At 41.6% G+C, this 17,498-nt stretch overlaps 1 protein-coding gene across 2 annotated transcripts; it reads left to right on the plus strand.

The window, feature by feature from the left end:
* Window positions 1-14,620: 14,620 nt before the first annotated feature.
* LOC123994790 lies at window positions 14,621-17,273 on the plus strand. 2 transcript variants are annotated; one of them, XR_006831721.1, is made up of 9 exons: window positions 14,621-15,368; window positions 15,472-15,543; window positions 15,628-15,711; window positions 15,835-15,981; window positions 16,069-16,149; window positions 16,265-16,394; window positions 16,512-16,561; window positions 16,681-16,743; window positions 17,175-17,273. XR_006831721.1 is itself a non-coding variant. In XM_046297782.1 (6 exons), exons 1-6 carry the CDS (start codon window positions 15,213-15,215, stop codon window positions 16,361-16,363), a joined length of 639 nt encoding a protein of 212 aa, XP_046153738.1. In that variant the 5' UTR covers window positions 14,621-15,212; the 3' UTR covers window positions 16,364-16,618. The 2 variants fall into 2 exon arrangements, 1 of the variants encoding a protein (XP_046153738.1); XM_046297782.1 differs by lacking the exons at window positions 16,681-16,743; window positions 17,175-17,273 and having other exon boundaries at window positions 16,265-16,618.
* The last annotated feature ends 225 nt before the right edge of the window (window positions 17,274-17,498 follow it).

Here is a 17,498-nt window from a genome sequence, read left to right on the forward strand (position 1 = left end):
TGTGTGCACAACCCCCAGCCAGACAGTGTTGCAGCACAAGGTGGGATAGGCTATATAGAATTTGTGGTGCTTTGACTTTATGCGAGTCATTTACCAGCTATGAAACAAAACAGCACAAATACAGTTACTGCAGCATGTATTTTACTGTAAATGTGATCATACTTGACTATTTTGATTTACAAGTGAGTGAAATGCTGGCACTGTGGAGCCCTGACCACCCAGGATTCTGTAAAAGCCTACCCCGTGACAGCCTGGGTGGGCTGTCACGCGACTTGACCGGCGTCCCAACATCCAAGTATGTTCATATCCACTCAGGCTTCCCAGAGATCTGGAGGCTATTTCCCCCATGGACATGTCCGAGCCCAAAATGCTCCTGCCCATGGCCTTCACCTCATGTACCACCTTTGGCGTAGACCAGAAAAGAATGCTCCCATCATAGAAATACATATAGAACTAGTATATACATAAACTAATACACAGAGAGATCCTGTATTCTAGGATCGACTCTATCATGCTGTCAACAAGAGTATCCTTTCTAACCTGTACCCCCACACACCGACTCCGTACCGATACCCCCTGTATTTAGCCTCGTTATTGTTATGTCATTGTGTTACTTTAATTATTATTAATTTTTACTTTAGTTTATTTGGTAAATATTTTCTTAAACTGCACTGTTGGTTTCACGGTAAGGTCTACACTTGTTGTGTTCGGCACATGTGACAAATAAAAGTTTGATTTGATTTTAAGACATGGAACAACTATCTGTTTTGGCAATTTATCAGTCCAAGTATAATTCTGAACTGCAAATTTTCACATTTACAATAAATTCGAAGTCCATCCTCCTCCTTCAGGTGAGCCTCGATGTCCCTCACCTCCTCCATCAGGTCAATGGGTCCGTTGTTGTCAGCACAGCCCTGGTCCGACTGGACTTTCAGGGCTTTGACTCCCCGCCTGCCCTTCTTCTTCTTGCCCCTCTTGGAGGGAGCTCCAGTGGGAGGGACGGGAACAGGCCACACGTTACTGCTGCTGAATAATGTATTTACCTGGATGGACTCCAGAGAGTGAGATCCGGGTCAACCTTGGGCTCCGTCCACCCCCACCACGTTCTTCAGTGGGGACAGAGCTATGTGTTCAAGCCTTCATGGCAAAGGCCATGGTGGAGCTTTCGGCCGCGGAATGCACTGAATAGAGGGGACGAAGTGGTGCGGGAAGGTGCTGCCAACCCCGATGAGAGCAGTCCGGACATAATTCTCATGGGTAGCACTTATCTTTCTTTGCTTTGCTTCCATGGCCTCTCTCTCAGCTCGATGGCCCTCTGGGATTGGGTAGCTCTCCTGATAGCCCTGGATCACAATGGTACAGTATGAAATGTACAGCAGAAGTGAAGTTGGCAAAATAGATTCTACAGTGTGTCATAAAAAAGAAAGATTGTATGGATGTAGGCCTACTGTATGTCTATGAAACCACAAAATAAACAGTGATATTTTTGGAAAAACGTTTGAAAAACTGATGAGCCTTACAAAACTTGAAAACTTGTCCTGGTCATCCTGTTGGTTTAAAGCCATGTTTTGCTTCCTCAAGTTTTCGATGACGCTCTTCATCTGTGAGTTCTCCTTCTGGAGTTTGTCAAACTCCCTCGATAAGCCATTGATGATAAATATCAACACTCAAAATAAGAACTTAACCTATCTCTGTGAGAGATCTATCATGAAATGAGTGGAAATGAAATTTTGCTTGTCAGATGGAAACAGCAATGATATCATGGCAAGGCTTCCGTTACATTGTGATGTCATAATGGGGTCAGTTGACAGTGCTGAGCACATCAGTACATGGTGAACATTAATGAAAGCATTTTGATTCCCATATAAAATCATAAATGTGGTGAATTTGTAAATACTATATATATATGTATATGTAGTTTATAGTTTATAGTTTATATATATATATATATATATATATATATATATATATATATATATATATATATATAAACTATAAACTACATGTACAACCCTTTTTTAGGACCCCGTCTTTCAAAGATAATTCGTTAAAAATCCAAGTAACTTCACAGATCTTCATTGTAAAGGGTTTAAACACTGTTTTCCATGTGACTTTCCGCAGACTTTCCGCAATAAGCTGAGAGGCTGAACTGATGGCTTGTAGGCCTGTTGTAAGGCAGGTGTTCATTAGACATCACGGGCAACAGTGTCGCCTATGGGCACAAACCCACCGTCGCTGGACCAGACAGGACTGCCAAAAAGTGCTCTTCACTGACGAGTCGCGGTTTTGCCTCACCAAGGGTGATGCTCGGATTTACGTTTATCGTTGAAGGAATGAGCATTACACCGAGGCCTGTACTCTGGAGCGAGATCGATTTGGAGGTGGAGGGTCCATCATGGTCTGGCGCAGTGTGTCACAGCATCATCGGACTAAGCTTGTTGTCATTGTAGGCAGTCTCAACGCTGTGTATTACAGGGAAGACATCCTCCTCCCTCATGTGGTACCCTGCCTGCAGGCTCATCCTGACATGACCCTCCAGCATGACAATGACACCTGCCATACTGCTCGTTCTGTGCATGATTTCCTGCAAGACAGGAATATCAGTGTTCTGCCACTGTCAGTGAAGGGCCCGGATCTCAATCCCATTCAGCACATCTTGGGACCTGTTGGATTGGAGGGTGAGAGCTTGGGCTATTCCCCCCAGAAATGTCTGAGTACTTGCAGGTGCCTTGGTGGAAGAGTGGGGTAATTGTCTGTGAGTATAACAGAACTGATATTGCAGGCGAAACCCTGAGGAAAATCAAAACAGTAAGTGGCTTCTATTTTGAAAACTTCATGTTCTATAGCCTCCCTTTGCTCCATTTAAAGGGATATCAACCAGATTCCTTTTCCTATCGCTTCCTCAAGGTGTCAACAGTCTTCAGACATAGTTTCAGGCTTTTATTTTGAAAAATGAGCCAGAAAGATAACATTGCGGCAAGTGGTGACATGAGTTTTGCTCGCACAACAGAGTTTGGACAGCTATTGCTTTTCCCTCTCCTCCTGTGAAAGACATTTGCAATTGATATATTATCGATTATATATTTTAAAAACAACCTGAGGATTGATTCTAAAAAACGTTTGACATGTTTCTGTGGACATTATGGAAACTATTTGGAATTTGTGTGCGTTGTCGTGACCTCTCTCTCCTGTGGATTTCTGAACATAACGCGCCAAACAAACGGAGGTGTTTCGGATATAAAAATAACCAAGCTACTTGATACTAAGTGTACTTAATGTTTCCTCGAGCGATTGATAAACTTACACAAACGCTTGGATTGCTTTCGCTGTAAAACATAATGTCACGCCCTGACCTTAGTATTCTTTGTTTTCTTTATTATTTTGGTTAGGTCAGGGTGTGACATGGGTGATATGTGTGTTTTTGTCTTATTCTAGGGTGTTTGTACTGTCTGAGGGGTTTTTGGGGTTGTTTTCATCTAGGTGTTTATGTTGGTCTATGGTTGCCTAGATTGGTTCTCAATTAGAGGCAGGTGTTTATCGTTGTCTCTGATTGGGAACCATATTTCGGCAGCCATCTTCTTTGGGTATTTCGTGGGATATTGTCTATGTTATGTTGCACGTTAGCACATTGTTTATATAGCGGTCTTTGTTGTTTTTGTTTAAGTGTTCTTCATTTAATAAAGAAGAATGTATTCTAACCACGCTGCGCTTTGGTCTACTCCATACGACGATCAAAATGTCAAAATCTGGCAGGTTGATTAACAAAAGGCTACGCTGTGTTATCCTATATTGCACTTGTGATTTCACGAATATAAATATTTTTAGTAATATTTATTGAATGTAGCGATATGCTATTCAGCGTTTGTTGATGACACTTATCCCGTTAACGGGATTGCAGCCATAACAAGTTAATCCCTTCTCTTAACATGTATGGCCCCAAAACATAATCAAGCAGCTGACCAATTATGCAAGACTTTAGTTCGAAGTTAACTGAGATTAATCAACAACTGGATACATTTCTTTATTTCTAAAGTGAAACTATCCTCCGCATTGGAGTATCTCTACAAGTACATGTTTAACCAGTACAAGTACAAGTTTTCAGTTGTTTTACCATTCCATGAAGAAGTGTGGCAGGCCTGTGAGGAAGGATCCTACAGCCATGAGGAAACAGCCCATAGCAATGAGCCTGGGCCGGTGCAGCTTCGCCCCAAAATGGCTGACGACAGCCAGGAACAGCAGGTTACTTGCAAGAAACCACAACACTACAGTAGTCAGGAATCACAAATTATAAACACAGTTTTTTTTCTTTGGTGAAGGAGGCGAACGACAGGGCCACGATGAACTGCTGACAAACACGAGAGAGAGAGAACATTAGTGTGTGTTTGTCCGTGTGTATGTGCATGCGTGGATGCGTGTGCAGACAGAGTACATGTGTAGCTGAGGTGGCCTGCAATAGTAAAAAGAACGGACGCAAGTTTACGTCCGCAAAGTTCTTCTGCTTTCTTTATTCTGAAGAACATTTTATCTCTCTTGTTCAATTGTCTATTTTCTTGTTAGTACTTTGAAAATATTCACATCAAACAAGTGAACACTTTAAATTACACAACAGAAATGCACTTTACCTAAAGCAGAATTAATAAATGTTCCACAAATAACCCTGCCTTAGTGTACGGTTTCACATGAAAACCACAATGTATTCCACATTCATACAATAGAAACACATATATATGAAACCATAAATAACTGAATGTTTCTCTATATACCGCTACCTCTATAGAAAAGTGACAACAATACATTCAGCTTTAAGATAGTGGCACCTCCAGAAAATCATCTCTCTCACTGTATGCACTAAAAGTTCACCAGACTGAGCGTGCTCGGCCAGTTTACCAGCTAGTGAGCACAATTTTACACAAAACAACCAATAACATCTAAAACCAACTCAGAAATCCCTAACAAATGGATTCTTGATAAAAAATCTCCTAGACAAAATCCAGAACAAGTCAGCTACTCAGTAAACATCAGTCTCTGTGACTCGTAAATGTTTTTATTTTATTTTTTTACCTCAGCTTGCATCAAGCTAACATATACTCTCACTCAATGTAAATCACGTTCTTCTCTCACTCAGTTCGACACAAAGCCAAAACAAAACCTTTGCTAACGTGATAATATCTGGACAAAGTTGTTAAATAGCATGTTATTACACATGTTGTATATATTTGAAAGTTTGAAGTGCTGTTACATACCTGTAATAGTAAAAGTACAGACGCAGTTTACCTCTGTAATGTTCTGGTCCTTATTCTGCAGAATGGTGAGCGCTTGGCCTGAACTTGATGTTTCTCCTGCTTACAACAGTACAACACCGCCATCTATTGGCCTGGTGGACTGCTAACGCTAAAGTATGTAGAAAATACAATTTAGATTCATTAAGACAAATATATAAAGAAATGGGGGGATATAAATAATAAATGGGTGTCTGTTTTTAGTGACTTTGTTTTCAACCCATTACACATGCACAATCGTACATGTGCATTTTAAGTGTGTGGAAGTGCAGGGCGTTTACGCAAAAACCACATGAATTTCACATGTGAACACGGGAAGTGTTCCAAAAACATGTTTTCATGTAATCTTATGTGAAGATAATGTGATAACATGTAAAGCAACATGAGATTACATTAAACTACACTTGTGAAAATGTGATCACGTAGTGTTCCAAAACATGTTTTCACATGATTTCACATAAAATGTCAGTTGAAATCATGTGGTTTTTCTGTACGGGCAGGAATATAAGATGCATTTTGATGTTATGTTTGATGTTACATGATCTTGAAAATGCAATGTTCTTTGAGGTTCTTCCATGGTCCTTTCCGTGTATTTTCCATTTTACTTTCCCTCAGTCCTTTTCACTTTCCTTGGCAAAACAAGCTGTCTCCATCAAGACTTATTCAGCTTCTGATGGATTTTAAACCATTCAACAATATTGTTTTATAATGAAGAGTAGACCCAACTAAACTGATTATTCAAACTACACTGTACAGATTTAGTGTGTCTGTGCATCATAGGTACAACAGTAAGCAATTCCTGTCATTTTTTTGTCTTATATTGTCTTGTCATTATGCTTTCCCTTCTGTTCGTTTCCCCCTGCTGGTCTTATTAGGTTCGTTCCCTTTTTCTATCCCTCTCTCTCCCCCTCCCTCTCTCTCCTCTCTCTATCGTTCCGTTCCTGCTCCCAGCTGTTCCTCATTCTCCTAACTCACTCATTTAGTCTTTTCACACCTGTCCCCTATTTTGTCCTCTGATTAGAGTCCCTATTTCTCCCCTTGTTTTCCGCTTCTGTCCTTGTCGGATCCTTGTATGATGTTCGCTGTGCTGTGTCATTGTCTCGCCCATGTCGTGTCTTGTCTCCTTCAGATGCTGCGTGTGAGCAGGTGTCTTAGACTGCTACGGTCGGTGCCTTCCCGAGGCAACCTGCAGTCAATGATCGAGTCTCCAGTCTGTCCTCGTCACTACGAGTGGATTTAAGTTTTTTCATGTTTTGTTTTCTTCTTATATTGTCCAGGAGTATTACTTTTGCCAGTTACTGGAATAAAGACTCTGTTTTCGCTAAGTCGCTTTTGGGTCCTCATTCACCTGCATAACAATTCCGTTCTCAAATGTCTGTTTAATGTGAGAAGCAAAATGAAAAACACCTGTAAGACCATTACAATGCGGACTGTCATGCATTTTTACTATTACCAACAAGACAACGAAGTGATACGGGTCATGGAGACTAAAAACGGATACTTTCCTAACACCAAAAGTTCCTACGCTGAGCGATATTGTTTACTACACTATTATGCATACAATATAAGTCATACGTTTATTGTCATTCACACTCTTATTTTTAACTGAATAACTTTTCAAAAGTGTTCATTGTGTCAATTCAGAGCTCAGGAAAAATATTGGAATAATGTGCTTAAGGGGACTGATACTCAAGGCGCACAACAGGATAACACAACAACCACATTTTCAATTGACAATCATTGCTTTAAATGGATGTGGTCGATAGATTTGTATAGGCATATATAAACAATGTATTTAACTTGTAAACCAAGGTTGGATTAGTAGGTCTAAGCAACATACACCTGGATAATCGCGTCATGAATCTGGACGGGCTCCTACATCCTCTCATACACATTATGACATAATAAAGAGTTTAATCTTTCAAGAAATAAAGACATAGAAGCATACCCAATTAAACAGGTTCTACCCATTTCTCCATGGCAATAGAATGTAAACATTCCATTTTGCGCCAAACATCGCCTACAACTCAATTCTAAGTGCAGCATATTGGACAACTCCACAGTCATTGATCATTCGCGACTTTAAGTCATTCCTGTTATCTCTACTAGAGCATCCCGTATATCTATTGCGCTGCATTTCTTCCCCATCTTACCATGGATAGGGTTTGGTGCATTCCGGAGTTCACTTATGGTCCCACAAAGGTAATCTTAGGAGAAATGAATTTTAGCATACTGTAAATGCCTGTGCTTAATGTGCATAACAAAGCATCATTATTTTCATTATCTTCAAAGGATTCTGTAGAAGCAGCCTTTATTTTCAGACTCTGCAGGCTTGCTGGGAGGAAACATATTACAATTAACAGGTAAGATTCATCCCACAAAAACATAAACAACAGAAAGAGAGTTGTATTTCAAGACAGTTTAGAGAAGGTGGTCATAAGAGTTCTTAATATCACTTGCAAATTGTGAGGCATGAGCAGTTGTGAAATGTTGCGAGAGGCTTAAAGCACATGATATGGTATTTTGTGGCATGGTCTCACACCTTACCTCATCTTGCAGAAGAAGCTTATCGTCCAATATCTGCTGCTCCAGAGTCAAGGCCAGGTCCCGCCCATGTCACCACAGAGCATATGAGCAACTGGCTGGTGTCTCAGGGCAAACAATCCTTAGGGAGAAGTGAGTACCACGTCAGCACTCACCTTCACTGCCATTCCCTGCCACCAGCAGCACTCGAGGAGGTGTGGGTAAAATAAACAACAGAAAAATCAGAAGCCAGGAAAGTTGAATTGCTCTGTGTTTTATTTGCAGGGTGTGGAAGGAAATCCTGGAGGAGGGAAACGACCTCGCTCGGCTGGTAAGAGAATAAGAGTTAGAGACATACTACAAGTTAGTGAGCTCTTTTACTAGCCTTTCAACAACGAGTTAGCACCACAGAATAGATCTGTTGAGAAATTACACTAATGGGACCTCCTGTTTCATACTGCAGGCCTGGGAAGTAAACACTTGCCTAAAAATGATGGACATAGAGCACGAGGCTTTCTGCAAGCTCCGCCGCTCCATGCACCCCTCCTCGCCAGCTGACATGTGAGTTCCATGTACTGCCCTGCATATGACTTGATCCATTTATCTACACATCTGGAACTACGCAGAAACAGACTAAGACAGTGTTCTCTGTGAGCACATCGTTTAGATTTGGCTTCTCCTTTTTGTTAATTTCAGCGGTCCTAAGGTCCACAGCATCATGGAAAGAGCTGTGAGGAGCATTCTGGGCGAGCAGTCCAATGAGCCCCATTGCAACCTGCTCAGCCCATCTCAAGTGGTGGTGGAGGTGGTGCCCAGGCTCCTCCTGGCCCTGTGGCTTCAGCCAGAGGAAGGCCATTCAGAGCACCCAATCCTTATAAGTGCGATGGCTGTAGGCATGGTGGCGGCCGTAGTGGAGAAGTTCTCCTGCATGTTAAAGGACCCTTCCCCTCACATCCCTTTCTGCTGCTTTTGACTCTGTGCGGTCGATCCTCGAGAGAATCAGTCAGTCCTTCTCCACCGATGACCTCCAGAGCCCTTTTTATATGAGCTCTGTCTGTGCCTTTGTGGCGGACGAGGTGCAGAGCTGCTTCCAGACCCCTGCAGCCACCCTACTAGTCCCCCCTGTTCTCGCGGTGGCCGTTTCCACCACACTACCAGCTGACATCCAAGCAGGTGAGTAGCAATGAGAGAGAGCACTCTGACAGATGCCTGTTCTGATGACATCTTGGTGCCTTGTAGTAGTAGAGCTCATCAGGATTGCTGTTGTCACTCATAATACAGACCTGGCTTGTTCCCACCTGGAGGTTGTGGACATTACCCCTAACACAGAGGCAGATCAGGCTTCTTCCCACCTAGAGGTTGTAGACATCACCCCTAACACAGAGGCAGATCCGGATTCTTCCCACCTAGAGGTTGTGGACATCACCCCTAACACAGAGGCAGATCAGGCTTCTTCCCACCTGGAGGTTGTGGACATCACCCCTAACACAGAGGCAGATCAGGCTTCTTCCCACCTGGAGGTTGTAGACATCACCCCTAACACAGAGGCAGATCAGGCTTCTTCCCACCTGGAGGTTGTCGACATCACCCCTAACACAGAGGCAGATCAGGCTTCTTACTACCTGGAGGTTGTAGACATCACCGCTAACACAGAGGCAGACCCGGCTTCTTCCCACCTAGAGGTTGTGGACATCACCCCTTATACAGAGGCAGAGCCCATCTCTTCCCTCTTGGAGGTTGTGGATGTCACACCTGAAGAAAGGACTCTCACGATGGCCGTCTTCGCCACTCTGCCAGCTGACATCCAAGCAGGTGAGTAACACTTAGAGAGCACTCTGACAGGTGCCGTTTGTCTTGACATCTTAGTAGAACCTTTCAACTGGCCAGTGTTTAGAAGCTACGGTTTGCATTTGTTTACATTCTGATCCTCTTTTTTCCCTTTCCAGAGGATGTTGCTGTGGTCATCCCGGATGTCACCCAACACGTCACCAAGGACGTGACACTGGATGTTCCATGCAGAGCTAGGAAAGGGGCAGTCCGGCGACTATTTTGCAGGCTTTGGAGGGCAGTGTACTGCTGCGCCTGCCACAAGGAAGAGGAGGAACAATATTAATTATTCATCAGAACTTCAAAAATGGGATTGAACCATAGACCATTAAATTATTTGTATTATAATTGGACTCAATTCTGCTTTTCTTCTGTTTACTACTTAATTTCAGAAAATTTCTATAAACTTTCACTTTGCAAGTGTGGAGTAGGTTATGTAAATAGGTGGGAAACATCACAATTTTAATGCTTTTAATAATTTACTTTGTAAATGTAAAACAAAATGTATTATTTGACAACAAAAAAAGGGAGGGCGCTCAACCACCGCTGAGTTGAGGTGCAACCAAAATTTTTAATCATCATAGAAAAGGAAAAAGCGCAACTCTTGCTCACTATAAAAAAAAGCATTATTTTATTCAGGCAAGGTTGAAAGATTAATGTTTCGGCCTAGTCTATGATGATATGCAAGTTGTGTTTGCCCTGGAAAAGGGTGACCCAGACTCACCCTGGTTCTTGAGGGTTGAAGACAGTGAAAAATTAAGTAAATGGGACTTTTCAAATCTTCAATAAAAATCTTTAATGAACATGAATTTAAATACAATTGACTTGAGGATTATAGCAGGCAGGCTGACTTGCTAGCCATGAAGGCCCTCTGCCTCTACCTCTGTGTGGTTAATCTCAACCAAGAGGTTGTGTGGTTTGTCTTTCTCTCTGTGGGTGTGAATCACTACGACCTCTCCCTCTGCCTGCCATGTAGCTGATCAGAAGCCTTCTGCTCTATTTTGCTCACATGAACAGGAGGAATGGCCTCTGGGGTAACCTCCTCCTCTATCTAACCCCTCTTCCACCTCCTCTTTCTGACTGTGTTCGACTGAGGTCACTCATTCTCTCCCTGGGTGTTATATAGTTCCACCTCCTCTGTGTCTTTGTGAGTTTGGAGGGAGTTATCCTGTTCCGGCTCTCTCTAAGCGTGTGCACCTTAATCTCTTTCGGTGTGTTGAGGAGTCTGAAGTTCGATCTCTAGCGATGAGTGTGGGGGCTGTCCCATGGTGGTGTCCCCCTACCTCCTAAGGAGGAGCCACTGAGACATGTGATGAGGCCAAGGAAGTGTACCCCATATCCTATGTTTGTGTTATTTTTAAATTTTATTTAACTTTTATTTAAACAGTGAGTCACACTGAGATTAAACATATATTTTTACAAGAGTGCCCTGTAAAAGTTGAAGTCATATTGAACAACTACCATATAGAAAACCTTCTCTACATAGGAATTGCATACCATATTTTTCCATACATCAAAATAATACTTTATTGTCAATCAGCAATTACTTACCTAGATAAGGCCTCAACAAGGCCCCAGTTAATGGTTGAAAATAACTTATTTCCGTGCCAATGAGTTACACTGCGTGTATAAAATATTAAGAACACCTGCTCTTTCCATGACATATGCTGACCAGCTGAATCCAGGTTAACGCTATTATCCCTTATGGATGTCACTAGTTACAGTGGGGCGAAAAAGTATTTAGTCAGCCACCAATTGTGCAAGTTCTCCCACTTAAAAAGATGAGAGAGGCCTGTAATTTTCATCATAGGTACACTTCAACTATGACAGACAAAATGAGAAAAAGAAATCCAGAAAATCACATTGTAGGATTTTTTATGAATTTATTTGCAAATTATGGTGGAAAAAAGGTATTTGGTCACCTACAAACAAGCAAGATTTCTGGCTCTCACAGACCTGTAACTTCTTCTTTAAGAGGCTCCTCTGTCCTCCACTCGTTACCTGTATTAATGGCACTTGTTTGAACTTGTTATCAGTATAAAAGACACCTGTCCACAACCTCAGTCACACTCCAAACTCCACTATGGCCAAGACCAAAGAGCTGTCAAAGGACACCAGAAACAAGAGCATGGGGGTGGAAACATCATGCTTTGGGGCTGTTTTTCTACAAAGGGACCAGGACGTGGTCCTTCTGTAGCTCAGTTGGTAGAGCATGGCGCTTGTAACGCCAGGGTTGTGGGTTCGATCCCCGGGACCACCCATACGTAGAATGTATGCACACATGACTGTAAGTCGCTTTGGATAAAAGCGTCTGCTAAATGGCATATATTATTATTATTATATTACGACTGATCCATGTAAAGGAAAGAATGAATGGGGCCATGTATCTTGAGATTTTGAGTGAAAACCTCCTTCCATCAGCAAGGGCATTGAAGATGAAACGTGGCTGGGTCTTTCAGCATGACAATGATCCCAAACACACCGCCCGGGTAACGAAGGAGTGGCTTCGTATGAAGCATTTCAAGGTCTTTCAAGGTCTTGCACTAACCTTTTGAAATCTTTATCAGATGACAGTAATATAACATGTTACACAGTACATTTATGTTTTTTTCAATAATATGCTATATATATCCATAAATCTCTGTTTACAATGATGCATCGTTCAAAAAATGCTACTCAAATGTCCTGAGAAATGACGATAGCTCCGGCAGATAACGTCAGCTAACAAGGAATACACATCATAAACTTTGACTAAATATGCATGTTCTACATATATATAGTTAGATACACTTCTTCTGAATGCAATCGCTGTGTTACATTTATTTTTAATGTTACAGGTTTCGTTCACTAGGCTATACTATGAGTCGGCGCTCAAAAAGTAGCATTATGGCTCCTCAATCTTGGAGTCCACAGAAACCCAAATTTACCACATAAATATTCCCTTACCTTTGCTGTTCTTCCATCAGAAGACCTGGAAGGAATTATACTTACCAAAAACAGTGTTTAGTTTTGCAGTCTGTGTATTTCGGTTCTCAAACACGACACATTTCGGTTTAAATGTAGCCAAAAGTCAAGTGGATGCGCACCAAAACGTCGAACTTACATATTATATGTCGACTAAACTTGTCAAACTAAGTTCATAATCAAGCTTTAACATGTTATAAAGGTGTACAGCAATCGTGAGGACGAACAGAAACGCATGCATTGTATAATCGATCTTGGAAAAAAGACAGGACCGGAGCAGAGCAGAGCGCGCATGAGAGTGACCTGTTTTTTCGCATGACCGAAAGGTTTCGGCCAGCCAAAACTCTCAGTGAGCAAGCGATTCTCACAATGAGAATCCCCATTGAAAGCTGAGATCGCGCTGAAGACAAAGAGACTGTTCCCAGACCTGTAGGTGCTTGGGAAGGGTGGGGGCGATGACGTCAAAGTTGGGCCAACTTTTCTGATGACAAGAGAGAGTTTGGGAGAATGACTGCCCTGAGAGTTCTGCTACATACAGACATAATTTTAATGGTTTTAGAAGCTTTAGAGTGTTTTCTATTCAATAATATTTTTTATTTGCATATATTAGCAACTTTTGACAAAAAAAAATTATGTTTACTATGGGCACGCAATTACTTCAGCGGGGGCAGTAAAACAGCGGAAGCCGGTAACTCCCCATTTTCTATTGATTCTTGAAACTTCGCAAGAATGAAAGGAATCAATTTATCATTGAATGCTTTATAAAACTCGCTTATTAAAACCATAATTTCCAGGGGACCTATTGTCCTTAAGGCATTTAATAGTTTTTTATCTCAATTTCAGATAACTCATCATCACAAAAATCCCTGAAATCGTTATCTTTTTTTTATTTTATTTTTATTTTTATTAACAACAAATCAATACATAAAGCACATGAGGGAACACAAGCATACATAGATGACAAACAATGGACAATCGAGCTAGGGGGTACAATATCACATTACAATTACACAAGGACCTTAAGGGACATGCATATACTTACAATTCTAACAGCTTTTTTGTTAGTAGAGCATTTAACCGTCTTAAAATACAGTTCAATTTCTTTTTGTAGGACACGAAAATGTGGTTTTCTGTTTGTAAATTTACTTTTGTGTATATGAAATTTGGCCAAAAGAATAATGAAATTAATTACATAAAAATGATTCCGCTTATTTCTATTGTATGTAAAGAATCCAAACAGTACATCTCTCCACAATAGTGTAAAATCTTCATAAATGTGTTCAATTATAAACCTACTGATGTCTTGCCACAGTTTTCTTACATGCATACATTGCCAAAAAAGATGCACAACTGTTTCTGGGTGGTCATTACAAAAGGAGCAATTTGAGTTGATGTTTTCCTTAAACTTCTTCATATAGTGGTTGGCAGGATAATATTTATGAATAATTTTAAAGGAAACTTCCTTAATTTTGTTAACAAGTAGGTATGTTTGTGGCAACATCCAAACTTTTTTCCAACAGATATTATCAATAAATCAATTCCAATAAGGCATGACATAAGGTAAAGATACAACATCCTGCTGAAACAAGGATCGTATCGCTCTCTTGTTGAATGGACCAAAAGAGAAACAAATCTTTCCTACTGATGAGTCAACAGGGTCAATAGAAGGTAGGCTCTGAGGGTCAGGTCTTGACATGTTCCTGAATAACATAGCAACACCTGAGGGAATGGCATCTAAAACAATTGCAAAATCTTTAGGTGTTACAGGGACCTTGTAAAGTGATAAGAATTCTTTATAACTGAGTAAAAGACCCTCTGCATTTACCAGTTGGCTCACCAATAGGATATTATTTCTGAACCAATATTCTAAAAACAGAGAGGTATTTTTATACAATATATCCCGATTATTCCATATATAATATCTGTGTGGAGAAAAATTGTGTTTATAAATTAAGGACCATGACCAGAAAACCTGCCCGATGAAAAGCAGAAAGTTTCACTGGAACTTTGTCAATATTATAATTGCAAAACAACATGAAGTTAAGGCCCTGAAATCGTTATCTATCTTCTTAGCAATGTTTGCAACACGTCATGCTCTATCAACTGAGCTACGAAGGAGCACGTCGACTTCACTAGAATGATGACAAGCAATTTTAATGGATTCTAAAGGGAATCATAGAATTCCAAACTCATTTCTATGGCAACACAGTTGTCAATTTGGTAAACAATCATTTTCGAAAGTGTGCTGCCAAGAGACATCTAACCGACCGTGCGAAAACAACAACTTCCGTTTGCTGCTGACAACAAACTGTTTGATTTTTGAGACCTGAGAACAATCGACTGGAAAATGGCTGGGTGTTTTTCAAGACTGGCGGAGAGACTGCGTGGACGTTATTTTACTACATTTAACAATGTCATTATAATTTGCTAAATGTTGTGTATTTCTATCATTCAGACTTGGCAAAAATGCTTGTGCTAGAGATGTTGTAGCTAGCTAGTTTGCTTGCTAACATTAACTTTAGTAACTGTTGCTAAGCGATCAACTTTTGCTGCCTAGCTAGCTAGTATTAGCAATCTTGCTACGTTTTATGTCCTAACAATAGTTTCTTTTATATTCCAATGTCCCTCATTTTAGAAACAACTGTCCTGGATGAGGTCCAGTTGGATGTGCCATTGGATGATGTGCCAGATGTTCTACAGCTGCCAGTCCTCCTTGATGTCCAGAATGCTGCTATCATCCTTGAGGATGTGCCAGATGTGCAGACTATCCTTGAGGTACAATTTTCTGAAAGTTTGGGGTTTTATGTTTAAAAAATATCCCTGATATTCAAGTTTCTCTTTGACATGAAACAAATCTCTTGTCTGCTTTCTGCTTTAGGAGGCCACTGGCAATTGGCAGTTGATTCCGATTAGGTTCAGCCCCCTGTACTGTGGGTCTGTTGTGATCAGGGTAAGATACCCCCCCCACACACACACAGTCACATCACTGTTACAATGTTTACTGTTTCCAACATGAATGTATTGTAATGTGCAGAACAATGTCGGTCCGGTGGTTAAAGCTTGGAGAACTTTCCAGTTCATCAGCCCCATCATCACCTACATGTGTGGGGGATCCCAGGTATGTGTCTTTGTAACTAGCTAATCCTAATCTACATGGTCAGTCATTTGATCTTGATGGAAATGTGTCACAGCAATTGCTGAAGTGGTTTTGTTGATGTTGTCTTGTTGTTTATCTCAACAGCAGGTGGTGGTGAGGATGCACCACATGAGTAGGGTGAGAGGCCTGGAGGCTCAACTGGTGTGGGCCATCTCCAAGGAGACAGCCAGGCTTAGTCCAGAGGGCATCCCCTACTGTGCCACCAAAATGCAGTCCATCACTTGGATCCAGGTAAGATGTAAATACTACTGAAATAGTATTAGATTAGGCTTTTCTTCACTAATTCCATTTGGCCTTAACATGTATTCTCTCTGTCAGCGTGTGGCTGGCAGGGTGACCCACTATGCGTCTCACCTCCGCCACGAGACGTCTGTGGACGTGACGCTTGGCTGCTTCCAGGTAAATAAACGATTTCCTATGTATATAGACTATGGGCATTTTTGCATTCGATTTGGTGTGTTTTTTAATAACGTGTGTGTGTGGTAAACAGTTGTGTTGTGTGTGTTTTGAGCAGCAGACTGATGTTTCAGTGGTGTACGCTGGACGGACTTCTCTCTTCAGCGTGATCGGAGGCTGCCTCCTTCTCTACGCCCACCACTCAGCAGTTCACTGACCCAGAGCCTGAGGGCCACAACTGCTATGAGGTCAGACGTTACACACACATACTATTGACCAGGATCAATAAGATCCTTCCATTGACCGATTGTTTGTTATGTCATTGCACTGGTCACTGATTTTGAATGCTTGTTTTGTTGTCGCAGGGCTGGGAGGAGGACCTTCTGCCTAAGGAGAGGGAGGTTACTCTGCTAATGTGAGTTCCTCTAAATGTCTGTAGTCTGGGCTTGTCAGATGCTGAAGGATTGTGGTCATAATGTTGTTATCTCCCATTGACTCTAATGGTTGACATGCTCCATTCCCTCCCTTTCACAGCCTCTACCTTACCACCAATAGAGTGGAGGACTGAGGCTCGTCTCCCTGCGCCAGGCCTTCACTGTGAGTGGACCCACTTTCCTTTTTCTCTCTGTGACTTCTTGTTCTGTATCCTAGAGGAAGATAATAATAATAATATAATATAATATATGCCATTTAGCAGACGCTTTTATCCAAAGCGACTTACAGTCATGTGTGCATACATTCTACGTATGGGTGGTCCCGGGGATCGAACCCACTACCCTGGCGTTACAAGCGCCATGCTCTACCAACTGAGCTACAGAAGCACCACATGTCTCACCCTAACTCTTCCCAAGACCGTGCTTGGTTCCACCCTGAGCAGGAACCATCTGTTTGTGGCGGGAAAGGTCCTCCTGGGCGCCCTGGTTCAGGCCAACCACATAACTCACTAACTCATTCTCTTCCAAGAGAAAGAGAGCGTCCCTGAGGGGAAATGTGTTCTGTTCACTAAGATGCTCTTTTCTTTGTCATAGGACGAGGCCAAGTACATCCGCAGCTATAATGACTTTGTGGACTACCTGAGTGACCCCTCCAAGCGTAATGACATTGAGAGGGAGCTGGCTGAGGCAAAGGTGAGTTCATTAACTCTTTCAAGTCTCACTGAGTTCTTCCACATGCATGTATTTTATACATCACAGTAGCTGATCTATATGAAATCATTCCTATTTTCTCCAAACATGTTTTCTTGTCCTAGATCCATCATGTGAACATGATAGATGTCCTCTTTGAGCTGGTGCTGTTTGAGATGATGACAGCTCAGAAGTCCCTGATGGTGGTAAGTAGTATCTCACTGGTAC

Source organism: Oncorhynchus gorbuscha, linkage group LG14 (assembly GCF_021184085.1).
Source record: "Oncorhynchus gorbuscha isolate QuinsamMale2020 ecotype Even-year linkage group LG14, OgorEven_v1.0, whole genome shotgun sequence".
NCBI classification, from domain to species: Eukaryota; Metazoa; Chordata; class Actinopteri; order Salmoniformes; family Salmonidae; genus Oncorhynchus; species Oncorhynchus gorbuscha.